Below are 13892 nucleotides of genomic sequence, written 5' to 3'. Positions count from 1 at the left end.
CTTTTTTGAAATGACGACCCCTCGGGGAGACTTTTGCATTACTTCTGTGACATTGTCATACCTACCTACCTATTTAAACTATGTGACAATAACAAATGAGCAATTCAATTATTGTACCTACCTATTTTACATCATTAAATCATTTCTGTTCCTAACTTACAATAACAGAAAACCAGTAATTACCATGTGTAAGAACCTAATTTTACATGAGATAATGGGTTGTGTAGAGCAAAATGTATCGAACATTTTAATAATATTTTTCATATATTTGGTACCTATTATGTTATTTAATATTTATGCTGAATTGTTTACGTGAAATTACTGAGCTATAATTGTATTCCTAATGCAGAAAGATATTTAAAATTAAAATAAAAGATTGTACATACGTAGGCTGTGTAGCTGTGTAGGTATATATTAAACCTATAAATTATAATAAAAGCAGTAAGTGTGTTAGTGTTACCTATTCGTGTTTCTCATATAATATAAAATTGAAAGTGCAACACAATTATAGAAGTTTGAGGTATAACACACAGGTCCACTGTCACGAGTGGATGGAAATTATTAAAAACGTGTTCGAAATTTCGAATATTGAAGGTTGAAAACGATTAACGACTAATGAATAAATAAGAAAATTCGAAAAAAAAAACATACTTTACATGCTAAACAGTAAGTACTCACCAGTCACCGTCACCGGAAAGTATCCAGTAGGTTACTTATTTATCAATATTATGGTACTCACTAGTCACTAGTCACTACAGACTACAACAACTGTTACCACGGACTAAGATATAATAAGATTATTAAGATATCTTACAGACTACACGCCGCAGTTATCACCTATTGACATTAATCTTATCAATCTATGAATTATAAATTGATAAAGTTAACAGACCAAAAAATAAAAAATGTTAAGGCGCTAATGTAATTTTGTCCACAAAAATACGCTCTACAGTCTACGGGAATAATGATCTGGTCCTCTCATGCACGCCCGCAGACAAGTAGTTCACTAGGTGCAAAATAATTTTAGTGATAATATAAGCCAAATATATATATTCCTAAATTCCTTTATTCACAATAATATCACCAAATTTACTTAGTAATATCATAGGCTGACTGACCGTTTTCGCTCAGAATAGTTTTTTTTATACAATGATATTGTATCATTGAATTCAAATTTAACACCATCCATAACAGTGACCCACTTGTAACTTACTGTACAGCAGAGTGACTAACCTTTTAGATTCTGAGCGAAGCAATGAATGTATTGCTTTTACAATTTTTTTTTTATTTTTTATTTTTGTGTCTGTCATCACCTTTTAGGACAGTAAAAGTGCTTGGATTTCCTTCAACAGTAACTTTTCTGATAGGAAAGTGAATCTAGTTGATACTTTGGGGGGTCAAAAGTTTCCCAGTAGTTTTCAAAAGCGACATGAAAAACAAAAGAAAAATTAAGGAAAAACGGGAATTTTTACGCAAAATCTGTTTTCGAGAAAATCGATTTTGGTTTTTGGTGTAACTCTAAAACAAATGACCGTAGGGACATAAAATTTTGACTGAATGTTTATATTAGCATTTTCTATACACCATAAAATTTTGAAAATATTTTGACTCTTTTTGAGCTGTTTACGGACATTGTCAGTCTTCAATTTTTTTAGTTTTTTTTTCTATAAATATCAATAAAATTTTATCTGTTGAGTAAAAAAGCTTGAAAATTTAATAGAAGGCTCCTAGGTTATTGTTTTATAGGCAGATGAAAAAAATTAAAAATCCTTAGTCACAGTTTTTATTTATAAGCATTTAAAGTTCAAATTTTGACAAAATACGGAAAAATCACGAAAATTAGCAAATTATTTTGAGTTGAGAATTCATAAAAATTTTTCTTTTTAAATCTAAGATTTGAAAATGTAATATAAGATTACTCATAAGTTTACGGACATTGTCAGTTTTCAATTTTTTTAGATTTTTTTTCTATATATATCAATAAAAAATTTTTTGTTGGGTAAAAAAGCGTGAAAATTTAATATAAGGCTCCTGATATATTGTTCTAATAGCAGTTGAAAAATATTAAAAATACATAGGCACAATTTTTTTTTTTATAAGCATTTAAAGTTCAAATGTTGACAACATTTATCAAATTTATAATTTATTAATTATTTTGTAGTTAAAAATGTATAAAATGTTTAACTTTTATGGCTAAGGATTGAAAATTTAAAACAAGGCTCCACGTAAATAGGTTATATATAAATTACTTTATTCACAATAATATCATCAAATATACTTGGTAATATCATAGGGTGACTGACCGTTTTCGCTCAGAATCGTTTTTCTTATACAATGATATTATATCATTGAATTCAAATTTAACACCATCCATTACAGTGACCCACTTGTAACCTACTGTACAGCAGAGCGACATCCACTTATCCACCTTTTTTATTTTTATTTTCCTTGAATTTCAATAAAATTGTTATTTGTTGGATAAAATAGCTTGAAACTAAAATACAAGGATCCTAATATATTTTTACAATGACATTTGGAAAATATTAAAAATCTAGTCACATCTGCCTGTGTTGGTCATATAATCATCCTTTGTAAAGTGAATTGAATAAATCAAATAACTTTTTGACAAATCTTAGGGTCCACATGTTTCTAATAGTTTATGAATTTGTATTGGGCCAATATTTCTATACATTTTTGACAATTAAAAATACAATTAAGCCAGCAAAAATTATTAGGATAGTTATTTTGCTATAAATACAACTTCATAAATAATCAGATTATTTAGGGGCATAATATACTTACCTGTTTAAATTTTTCGTGAATTTATGAAATGAAATCGTGAAAGGTGAAGTTGTACGATAACTCATAAGTATTACAGTATTACAGTACAGACATTTTTTGATACCATTATTACTGTAATTCACAATTTTAGCATTTATTACTACTGTTAGAACTAACACTATTGTAAGTATTGCTGATGTTATGGACTAAGGAACTTCATAATAATTATGTTAAACAATAAACAATATTATATTATAATATAGGTAAGTAATAAATAATAATTAATAGGTAATCAATAAAAGCAGGATTTTATACTGGATTAAGGAGTAAAATAGGCAACTATTATAACGATCTCGAGGGGCAATAATAACAATTTGTTCGCCACTATTTTAGCATTGTTCTGTGATTTTAGTAGGTATACAGTGTATTGTATTAGGCATCGAATATTCGTTTATATTATTAATTGGCAGTACTAAGCACGGACCACGGGGCACGGACTAATGAGACAAGCTAACGACCCGTGTCCCGTAACATTTACGTAAACCATAGAATATCGACTGAACTTAAATAAATGAGAAATTGGCGAATTGACAATGAATGAATGAAAACAATAATCTAATCCAACCTAAGAAAGCAGAAATACATTAGAAAATTAAAAATTGAAACCTACATTACAAACTGATTAAATACGTAAAATGTAAACGATATTCTTACATAAATAACAAAATACGTCATAATAAAATATATTATACTATGACAACATTTTTAAATTCTTGTTTTGTATATTATTATAATTAATAATATCGACGTAAATGCAAGCAATTAGATCCCGAGAACTCAACAGGTTGACGCGTCCTCGGCGAGGAGCGAAGGTGATATAAATATATAATATAAAAATATTATGCTTATCAATGAATCGTCGTGATCTACGATGTTTATTGTAATCAAGGTGTATTGTAATATATCAGCTGCTGTGTCTACGACGTAGATGATTAAAGAAGTTACATTTTAGCATAGAATATTTTAATATTTTATCTCATTTATATTATATTTTTCGTAACGTTGTTATTGTTAATGTGTATTGCCAATTGTGTGTAGTGTGTACCAAGAAAATATGTAATTATTAATGTATTGAGTATTTTATTAGGTATCACCACGGATTATATCTTAGTTTGTGGGTATCACGGATAACCTAAGGTTGAATTTTTTTAATTACTTTTCATACCACCATAGATAATATAAGAATATTATATTTTCTATGCATACCACGGGCCAAGATATCTTAGCCCGTGCTTTATAATCAGTACTCACATACCTTATACGAGAATAAACGCTAGACACTACATACTAAATACAAGTTGGTGTATTCTACATTTAATGTCATGCATTTGCAGTGTTTCCCATTAATAATATAATTATTTGATAATTTTATATTACACATCGATTTGTTGATGTGCTCGGGATTCGTTAGAATACCTATAATCACTTAGTCTACAATATTGTCCAATGTACTGTAAGTATCTATAATTTTATTTCCTTATGAATTTTATTAGTCAACTTAAGAGGCTGACATATTTGGTTGTCTTCGTCTTACAAGTGCGTAACATAGAAAATTATAAACTCAGCAGATCACGCTTAGCTTTGTTTGTTTAAAAATTAGTATGAATTAACCTCTAATAAAATTTAAAGATAAGATTATTACCTAAGGCATCTAATAGTCTTTTTGTTATATTTTAATTTTAAATCAAGTTATGAGTATTTTAAGATGTACCTACAAATAATTTACAATTTAACTTGCTTTAAAATTAAAATATTATAAAAAGCTTATGAGATACCCCATCATAATCTTACATTTAAATATTATAAGAAGTCAATTAACTCTAATTTTTAAACTAACCGAGCTAAACGTGAACTGCTGAGTGTTCAATTTGGTATGTTACGCACTTGTAAGACGAGGACAACAAAAGTATGTGTAGCGTCCTCGTCAGTTGACAACTAAAATTTGTTTGGAAATTTTATAATATGACATTTAAATTTTATAATTTTATCAATTTTATTACTCTCTAATTTTTAAACTAACAAAGCTTAATGTGGTCTGTTAGCGTCCAATTTTCTATGTTAAGCACGTCTTATAACTAAGTATATTTGATGATATTATTGTGAATAAAGTAATTTATGTATAAACTATTTACGTGGAGCCTTGTTATAAATATAAAGCCTAGCTATAAAAGTTGAACATTTTATAAATTTTTAACTACAAAATAAATATTAAATTTAAAATTTGAACTTAAAATGCTTATAAAAAAAAATTGTGCCTATGTATTTTTAATATTTTTCAACTACTATTGTAACAATATATCAGGAGCCTTGCATTAAATTGAAAACTGACAATGTTCGTAAACAGCTCAAAAAGAGTCAAATTATTTTCAACATTTTATCGTGTATAGAAAATGCTAATATAAACATTCAGTGAAATTTTCAAGTATCTACAGTCATTTGTTTTTTAATAACAATATAATAACAAAACTGCTATATGAGAAATATAGTGAATATCCAATATTGTAAAAATATGAATTTCAAACGCTCATAAACATTTAATTTGACTTTCTTATAGTCATTTTTTTTTTTTTTTTTTATTAAGGTTTTTGTGATTTTTCCGTATTTTGTCAATATTTGAACTTTAAATGCTTTTAAATAAAAACTGAGACTAAGGATTTTTTAATACTTTTCAAATGTCATTGTAACAATATAGTAGGAGCCTTGTATTATACTTTCAAGCTTTTTTACCCAACAAATAAAGTTTTATTGACACTCATAGAAAATAAGACTAATAAAATTAGAAACCAGAAAATGTTTCTAAACAGTTCAAAACAAATAAAAATATTTTGAAAATTTTACCGTGTAATTTTACACTGATTATTATAATGTTATTTCTTAATTGTAATCAAATAAAAATGTTGAAAACAGATTGTAACATATGATACAGAACATGTTTTAATCTAAATTACTCTACAGAATACAATCACATTATTTGAAAAATATAAAATATATAAAGAACTGTAACTATAATCTTTAAAAAGTATTCTATTCACCTTATCATATTATGTGTTAAGAATTTAAATCTATTTAAAAAATATTTATTGGGCTTAGTGTGTAGCAACAAGTAAAGTAAGGTCTAACAATGATAATGATTTTGATCCCTATTTACTTTTATTAGGTATTTATTTCAGTCAACTTGAAACTTGTACTTCACTTTTAGCAAGTTATGTCCCCCCCAACCATAACTTAATTACATATATCATATATGTTTTAGATCTTAACATTTTAACACCAAAAATAAATAAATACATAGTTATTAGTATGAAGCATAACATTTAAAACTATTTTAAATTACTTGGGCAAAAAATGTTGTCGTTAATTACATTTTGTTTGTTAATGCAAAATTCCTCCCATTCAAAACCATTTATTACCTACTTTATTTTAAGTATAACTTAATTTTAAATCTTGCACAATCTTCCACACATCCTATACTTTCTAGTTTTCATTTCTCCCACATTTTTAATACAACTTGAAAGTATTTAAGTGTTGTAATGTTAATATAATTACCTACCATTTAATATAAAGATTAATAAGATTAATATTATTTTTAAAAAATGTTCAGGAAATAAACTTGTGGTTGGTGAAAATATTTGATTGATTTTCAATATGGATAAAAATCTCGACCAAAATCATGAAGAAAACCTTAAAGTAAATATAAAATAATTAATATAAATTTATAATATTCACTTATTTAATCATATTTTTATCATGTTTAATTAATAGGTTATTTAAGAAAATAAGTTTTTAAGTTTCCTATTTGATATCTCACGAGATATCTCATAAAGTCATACTTAACTGTCATTGTACTATACTATTTTTATTTAATAATTTATTTGCCAAATAGCCAACTGGCGTTTACTTTCATTAAAACTAAAAAAAGATTAAATCAATTTAATATTATCTATACTTTAAAAATATTAAAAGAAATGAAGTACTTATTACATTATTTTTTCAATTGCAACATTTTAAAATTTATGTGATAAAGACAAATTTAATCTATTTATCCACATATATTTATTTAGCTGTTTGTATTATAATTTAAAAATGTATTTATTTATTTTTAGAAAGGACAAGCATTATTGAATCATTTAGAAGAAATGCAATATTCTTATTTCTACGGACGTCCAGAATGGATAACCTTACAAAAAAATGATCTGAAATTATTTTTAGCATACATATATTATGGCCATCCGTCTCCTAGTAATGCAATTGTTAAAAACAATTATGAAGATGAGATTAGTTCTGAAGAGTTATTTAAGTTATATACAAATGAAATTAAAAAGAAAATTTTAGATATATATGAATTTATAGAGGAAAAATATATTAATCCTAGTCTTATTAGTAATATTGAAGTGGGCATAACTATGACACATAGTATTTGCAAAAAAAAGTGCAATATCTGCCAAAATTTTCCTAAAGAAGATATACACAAATGGTTATTACTAAGATTAAAATTGATCAGCAACAAATTCATTTTTATTGATTTTCAAAACAGCAGAACATACACTGGCTGGGATGAATACATGGAAAATAATAATCTTCCTGAAGGATTTATGTTCTATCCTAAATCAGGGTTTTATGATGCTTCAAAAACATTGTATCAAACTATAACACCAGCTTCCAAAACAACTGAAACAATTTTAGAAACAGTTGACATAGCTTCATCTATATCAAATTATGTTGGTTGTATAACATTGGCCTGTGGTTCTATATTTCTTATAGGATCACCTATTGCTTTTGGATTAATATTAACGGGGTCTTCATTAATAACAGTTTCTTCTTTGTATCAAGTTAGTAGACATGTTCAGAAACTAATTGACTTGTTTAAACATAATATTAATAAATGCGGCACACATACCTGGAAAAGTTTGATTGGTTTAGCGATTTCCGCAATTGGTGCCATAACAGCACCAATGTCTGCAATAGCTGCAATAACATCCGAGGTGAATTCAACTATTCAATCAACTGGAAAGGCTCTTACTATTTTTCGAAAAAGTGCTTGTATTACTCAATGTACATTGGAAGTCTTCCGTGCTACTCTAGATTTCATAGATAACAATTTTAAAATAACATGGGATAGTGTGTTAAAACTACGTTTAGATGTGTTCATTGTTACAGGAGTATTAATGGCTCCAAGTTACATATCAGATATTTTAAAGGTACGTATTGACATGTGTTCTAAGTAATCTACATTTTTAAATAGAAGCCGAAATCATATGAATTTGTATGTTTATATATACATTTGCGGAGAGATGAATGTATTTTATAATTATGTGTCTTTTTTTACGTCTAAACATTTTTTCTAGTAGAAAGAAGTGTTCTTTTATTTATATTTAAGATTTAAAAAATCAATACAAGATCCCAAATAAGTTTTCTTACCTTTAAAAAAAAAAGTAGTATTGGAAAGTCAAATTAATTTTTTATGATAGTTTAAAGTTCAAACATTGGATATTCACTCGTAAATAAACAAATTATCATCAAACGATTTTCGTTTATTTGTTGTATTTCAAAAACAAATAACTGTAAATACTTGAAATTTTCACTAAATGTTTATTTATCATTTTCTATATTATATTATGATAAAAATTTTAAAATATTTTGCCCTATTTTGAGTTATTTATAAACATTCAAAGTTCAAATTTTTATTTTTATTAAAATCAGAAATTTGCAAATTATTTAGTTATTTAAAATGTATCAAATGTTACATTTTTATAGCTAAAGATAGAAAATTGAGAACTGTTTCTCGTTATTAGTTGATACTGATTTCTCTGAGTTCTGACTGTTGTTCAACTAGTGGGTTTGATATTTTATTTTTTAAATTCTTTAATTTGGGTTTTGATGTCTGATTAAAAGTGATGTTTAAAAGCTGTAAGTTGTGGATTTATGTGGAATTATTATTATCATTGTGTTTTATATAACACACATATATAGATGGTGCTTTTACCCCTAATTGTACCTTACGGTGGCTTTCGAAACATTTGAGGACCACTGATAAGGTAGTCGATACCAGTCCAGTATATCTTAGTATGAGGTTTTATCTAAAGTGTTATTAAACTATATTTTTTGTTTTTTTACATATTATTGGTTACATATTTTGTGTTTAAAATTTAATTGACTCAAATTATTTTTTTTTAATTGACTTACCTTTGAATACTGATTTTAATTTGTATAGTCTTTACTCTTAATAGTTTTTATTGTCAAATTTCAATAAATATTATGATGGATCTAATCGAATAATTTTTTTTAGGTATTAGCCATGCAAACCGTGTGGGTGCCTATTTACAAAACCATTGAACAAATTCCTTACTGTTTGGGCCAATACATCTGGAACTCCGTTTACTTCTTCAAAAATCATTTTGGTATGTTCGTGGAAAGTGTCACGAAGTTTCTTGCGGAAAACCTCACGGCGACCAATTTGTTGTTAGCGTGGAAAACTATTCGCTTAATTTTTGACGGCTACCAAAACCAAACTTCCAATCTGGACGTCAGTGGCCTGTTGTGGCACTTGGTGGACGACATCGCTATGCACGAAAGTGTGAAGTATGTGTTGCGCGGCCAGCACATGGTGGATCTGCTGGACAAACTGCGCGTATGCGCGCCGAAGAAACGGATCGACCGGGTCCTGATTAAGTATTGCGTGGACCACGTCCTAGGGGAGGCGAAGAAGCTGTCGGAGATGCGCGATCATTGTATGGCTGAAATAACCAGGCACGGCGAGACGCGCGCGTGGAAGGTGGACGAGGAGTTTTGCAAGTGTTACGGGCTCGAGAGGTGCGCCATGGACCAGTACGTGCTGAGGGCTATCAGCCAGGTGAATGTGGCCACTCTGATGGCCGAGTATGAGAAGCACGCATCCCGCCCGGAAAACATGTTCGACAACGAAATGGTTGTCAACGAGCGCAACAGCGCCGGTTGGTCGGCCAAGGGGTACTCGTTTGTGGCGCCGTGCAGCATCCTGGACTTGGAAATGTGTTTGCGGTTCGCAGTAAAGGTCAATCCGCAGCCGCATCAGTACCTCGATCACAAACTCGTGCAGCCCGAACCCGGCGTGTCCCTGATGTTCGGGGTTTCCGCTTATTCAGTCAATATCGTGTTCTTCGGCATCGACCTGGTTAATGGCGTGCCGAAGATGAACATCTGCTTCTTCGAGCAAGATCGTGATTCGGGCTCCTCCATCGGCAACCAAAAAGGTTTTAAGAAGTTGCAAGCGGCTTAAGTTATTACTTTTTAGGAGAGCTCACTCTTGGTCGACGGCGTCATCATTGATGCCACATTTTTTAGATCTGCCAAACTTAGCTGTGCCCTCACTCTCTTCTCTTGGCCATTCAGTAGTTTTGCCGTTTTACTGGCTCTACCTGCTCGATGAAGACTTATCAAACACATAATTTAATTTTATAATAACTATATATTTTAAATGTAATTTTTAAGTGTTGAATATTTTTTTAAGCTTATTGATTTTCAAATTTATTTTTGCATAAGTATTTTAAATTAATTGTTGCTTTACATATTAATTAATCGGGAATATAATAAATTTATATGAAAAATGTTCTCAAATTTATATATATATTTTTTCAACACACAATATTTTATTTTACAATAACATTTATTATGTTGTTTTATTTGTCATGGATGTCTGCTATAATCGTTTCATATACTGATGGAATTATAATCTCAATCGTTGATGTTTTATTTTTATATCAACAGTATCTGTAAAGACCATTACCATAATATTAATACAATAATTATCTAATGATTTATTATATATTTTAAAAAATATGAAATTAAATATATAGTATTTATTAAAAACACATTTGTATCCATTATCATGTACTGCTGTAAAAAAATGTTTACAATTAATGATTGTTTATTAACTTATTTTAATTTAATTTTTAAATATTAACATATAACCATGAACATAACGCAGAAAAGGCCAATCCCCAGCCGCATCAGTACCTCGATCACAAACTCGTGCAGCACAAAACCGGCGTGTCCTGATGTTCGGGGTTCCCGCTTATTCGGTCAATATCGTGTTCTTCGCCATCAACCTGATCAACGGCGTGCCGAAGATGAACATCTGCTTCTTCAAGTAAAATCGTGATTTGGACTCATCCATCGTCAACCACGAGGTTTTAGGAAGTTGTTAGCGGCTTAAGTTATTACTTTTTAGAAGGGCTCGCTCCTGGCCGACAGCATCATTATCGCTGCCACATTTCTTAGATCTGCCAAATTTGCCCTCACTCTTCTCTCGGCCATTTAGTAGTCTTGTCTTTTTACTGGCTCTACCTACTCGACGAAAACTGATCAAACACATAATTTAATTTTATAAAAACTATTTATTGTTAACGTAATTTTTAAGTGTAAAATATCGTTTTTAATCTTTTTGATTTTCAATAATTATTTTGCATACCTATTATAAATTGACCATTGCTTTACATTTTAATTTGCTGGGAGTATAATAAATTTACATAAGAAATGTTCTCAAATTTATAAATATATTTTTTTAACACACAATATTTTATTTTATAATAACATTTATTATGTTGCTTTATTTGTCATGGATGTATGCTATAACCATTTTTTATACTGGTGGAATTATAATCTCTATCATTGATGTGTTTTATTTTTATCAACAGTATCTGTATAGAACATAGACCTATAAACTAATGGAAGCGCCATTATCATAATATATTATACAATAATTATCTAATGATTTATTATATTTTTTTAAAAATATGAAATTAAATGTTAGTAATAAATATATAGTATGTATTTAAAACACGGTTGTATCCATTATCATTTACAGTAAAAAATGTTTTTAATAATTGATTGTTTATTAACCTATTGTAATTTTATTTTTTTAAATGTTAACATGTAACTGAACATTGGAGTAAAATGTTGACTCTATTGTTCAGCATATAGCTACTAGTGATATTATTTACTTAATATTTAAACGATTTGTAAACAATATTATTTTCGGTTATTATCTATTCTTGACATGAGTCAGACAAACACATGATTATAATATGATATGACGATCAACTAAAATTTTATATTAAAATTAGTTGATATATCTTTTTATATAAGATAATCATTTTTATTAATTACGTATATTTAAATTAAAACAAACTGCAAAATATTTGGTACCTACTTATTAGATAGGTCCTGCTAATAATAAGTTCATTATTACTAATAACTATATTATATTAAACTATATTAATTATGAGAACGTTGTACTCGCATGTGTTGTTCTGTCTTACTATTGAAAAACAGCAACATTTATGTTTAATAGTTCCATTTTTGTGTCGACAGCGTAAATATTTTAATGATTTCACTATAAGTAATTTTTTATTACAATGATCTAAACATTCACTTGTTTAGTAATATTTTATATTTTAAGTTAGGTATGACTGTATGAGTTTACAAGTTATAATAATTAAAAATGCTCACAATTTCCTTAAAATTACCAAAAAAAGGCCTCAGATAATTTTCTTAGCTTTCAGTTTAAAAATGTATTTTATTCACTCTATTATTAAATCAAAATCACACAATTGAAGTAACCAAACCTAAATTTGCAATGTTATCCATTTGTAAGACTGAGAAAATACTAATTGTGACTGTGGTATCAATCTCATAGATCTTTTATGGTATTTGCTCCTACTCTTCTTAATTTATGGTTGTCGTGAATTTAAAAATCATGTTCTTGGATTTAATTGACATTTAACCTAAATGTATAAGTTTCCCCTATATAGATACCTAAGACCAAACTGTTTTGGTAATTTGGGTGGACAGGAAATATGTTGAAATTAAACTAGGCAAAACCTCGGGACACTGGGTATATAATATAATAAATTGTATTATGTATTATATACATGTAGTTTGGTATAATTATCTGTGGGGGCTATATAGGACTAGAAAATTATAAAACATTTAAAACTATAATTTTGGATAAAATGTAAAAAATAAAAGAAGGTAGACAATAAAATATATTAAAACTAATCCTGATACACTAGATACGCACGCAGTAGGTACATATTATTTAATACATCTATACTGTACCTAAACTAAATTGTAATAATAATTTCATAAAATGAAAACTTAATTTTATGATATTATGCAGAAATTGTTGAAAAATACTGTAAGGTGCAAAGCGGATTGCAGTCAAATATTTAAATGTTGAACATATAATATTAGATAATCAAATAAATGTTAATGAATACCTATAATGTTACCTCTTGCCCCTTCTATAATACGTGAAAAACAAAAGAAAAATTAAGGAAAAACGGGAATTTTTACGCAAAATCTGTTTTCGAGAAAATCGATTTTGGTTTTTGGTGCAACTCTTATAACAAATGACCGTAGATACTTGAAAATTTCACTGAATGTTTATATTAGCATTTTCTATACACGATAAAATTTTGAAAATAATTTGACTCTTTTTAAGCAGTTTACGGACATTGTTAGTTTTCAATTTTTTTAGTTTTTTTTTCCATAAATATCAATAAAATTTTATTTGTTGGGTAAAAAAACGTGAAAATGTAATGCAAAGCTCCTGATATATTGTTACAATAGCAGTTGAAAAATATTAAAAATATATACCTAAGCACAATTTTTTTTTTATATATAAGCATTTAGTTAAAGTTCAAATGTTGACAACATTTATCAAATTTATAATTTATTAATTATTTTGTAGTTAAAAATGTATAAAATGTTTAACTTTTATGGCTAAGGATTGAAAATTTAAAACAAGGCTCCACGTAAATAGGTTATATATAAATTACTTTATTCACAATAATATCATCAAATATACTTGGTAATATCATAGGGTGACTGACCGTTTTCGCTCAGAATCGTTTTTCTTATACAATGATATTATATCATTGAATTCAAATTTAACACCATCCATTACAGTGACCCACTTGTAACCTACTGTACAGCAGAGCGACATCCACTTATCCACCTTTTTTATTTTTATTTTCCTTGAATTTCAATAAAATTGTTATTTGTTGGATAAA

General features: G+C 28.0%; 2 protein-coding genes across 4 annotated transcripts in view; one reads left to right on the top strand and one right to left on the bottom strand.

Moving 5' to 3' along the window:
• LOC132934507 (DNA ligase 3) overlaps positions 1-829 on the bottom strand; it is a 47654-nt gene extending 46825 nt beyond the window's left edge. The window contains exon 1 of one of the 2 annotated variants that reach the window (XM_061000817.1): positions 679-829. The gene's annotated coding sequence lies outside the window, so the exon portion shown is untranslated. The remainder of the gene's footprint in view (positions 1-678) is intronic. The other variant, XM_061000818.1, reaches the window with a different exon arrangement.
• Positions 830-3753: 2924 nt separating this feature from the next.
• On the top strand, positions 3754-11656 carry LOC132934712 (uncharacterized). Of its 2 annotated transcripts, XM_061001047.1 has the most exons (4): positions 3754-4294; positions 6443-6528; positions 6945-8039; positions 9128-11656. In XM_061001047.1, the coding sequence occupies exons 2-4, from the start codon at positions 6487-6489 to the stop codon at positions 10094-10096; spliced, it is 2106 nt and encodes a 701-aa protein (XP_060857030.1). In that variant the 5' UTR covers positions 3754-4294; positions 6443-6486; the 3' UTR covers positions 10097-11656. The 2 variants fall into 2 exon arrangements, with proteins under 2 accessions (XP_060857030.1, XP_060857031.1); XM_061001048.1 differs by lacking the exon at positions 6443-6528.
• The last annotated feature ends 2236 nt before the right edge of the window (positions 11657-13892 follow it).

Source organism: Metopolophium dirhodum, chromosome 1, assembly GCF_019925205.1.
Source record: "Metopolophium dirhodum isolate CAU chromosome 1, ASM1992520v1, whole genome shotgun sequence".
Lineage (NCBI taxonomy): Eukaryota > Metazoa > Arthropoda > Insecta > Hemiptera > Aphididae > Metopolophium > Metopolophium dirhodum.
The sequence above is the reverse complement of the archived record's forward strand: the minus strand, read 5'-3'. Positions and strand labels throughout refer to the sequence as shown.

Excerpts from the sequence above, each read along its gene's own strand:
- LOC132934712 (XM_061001047.1), top strand. The coding sequence starts at position 6,487 with ATGGATAAAAATCTCGACCAAAATCATGAAGAAAACCTTAAA. Across the intron at positions 6,529-6,944 it reads ATCATGAAGAAAACCTTAAA|AAAGGACAAGCATTATTGAA; the intron begins GTAAATATAAAA and ends ATTTATTTTTAG. Across the intron at positions 8,040-9,127 it reads ACATATCAGATATTTTAAAG|GTATTAGCCATGCAAACCGT; the intron begins GTACGTATTGAC and ends AATTTTTTTTAG.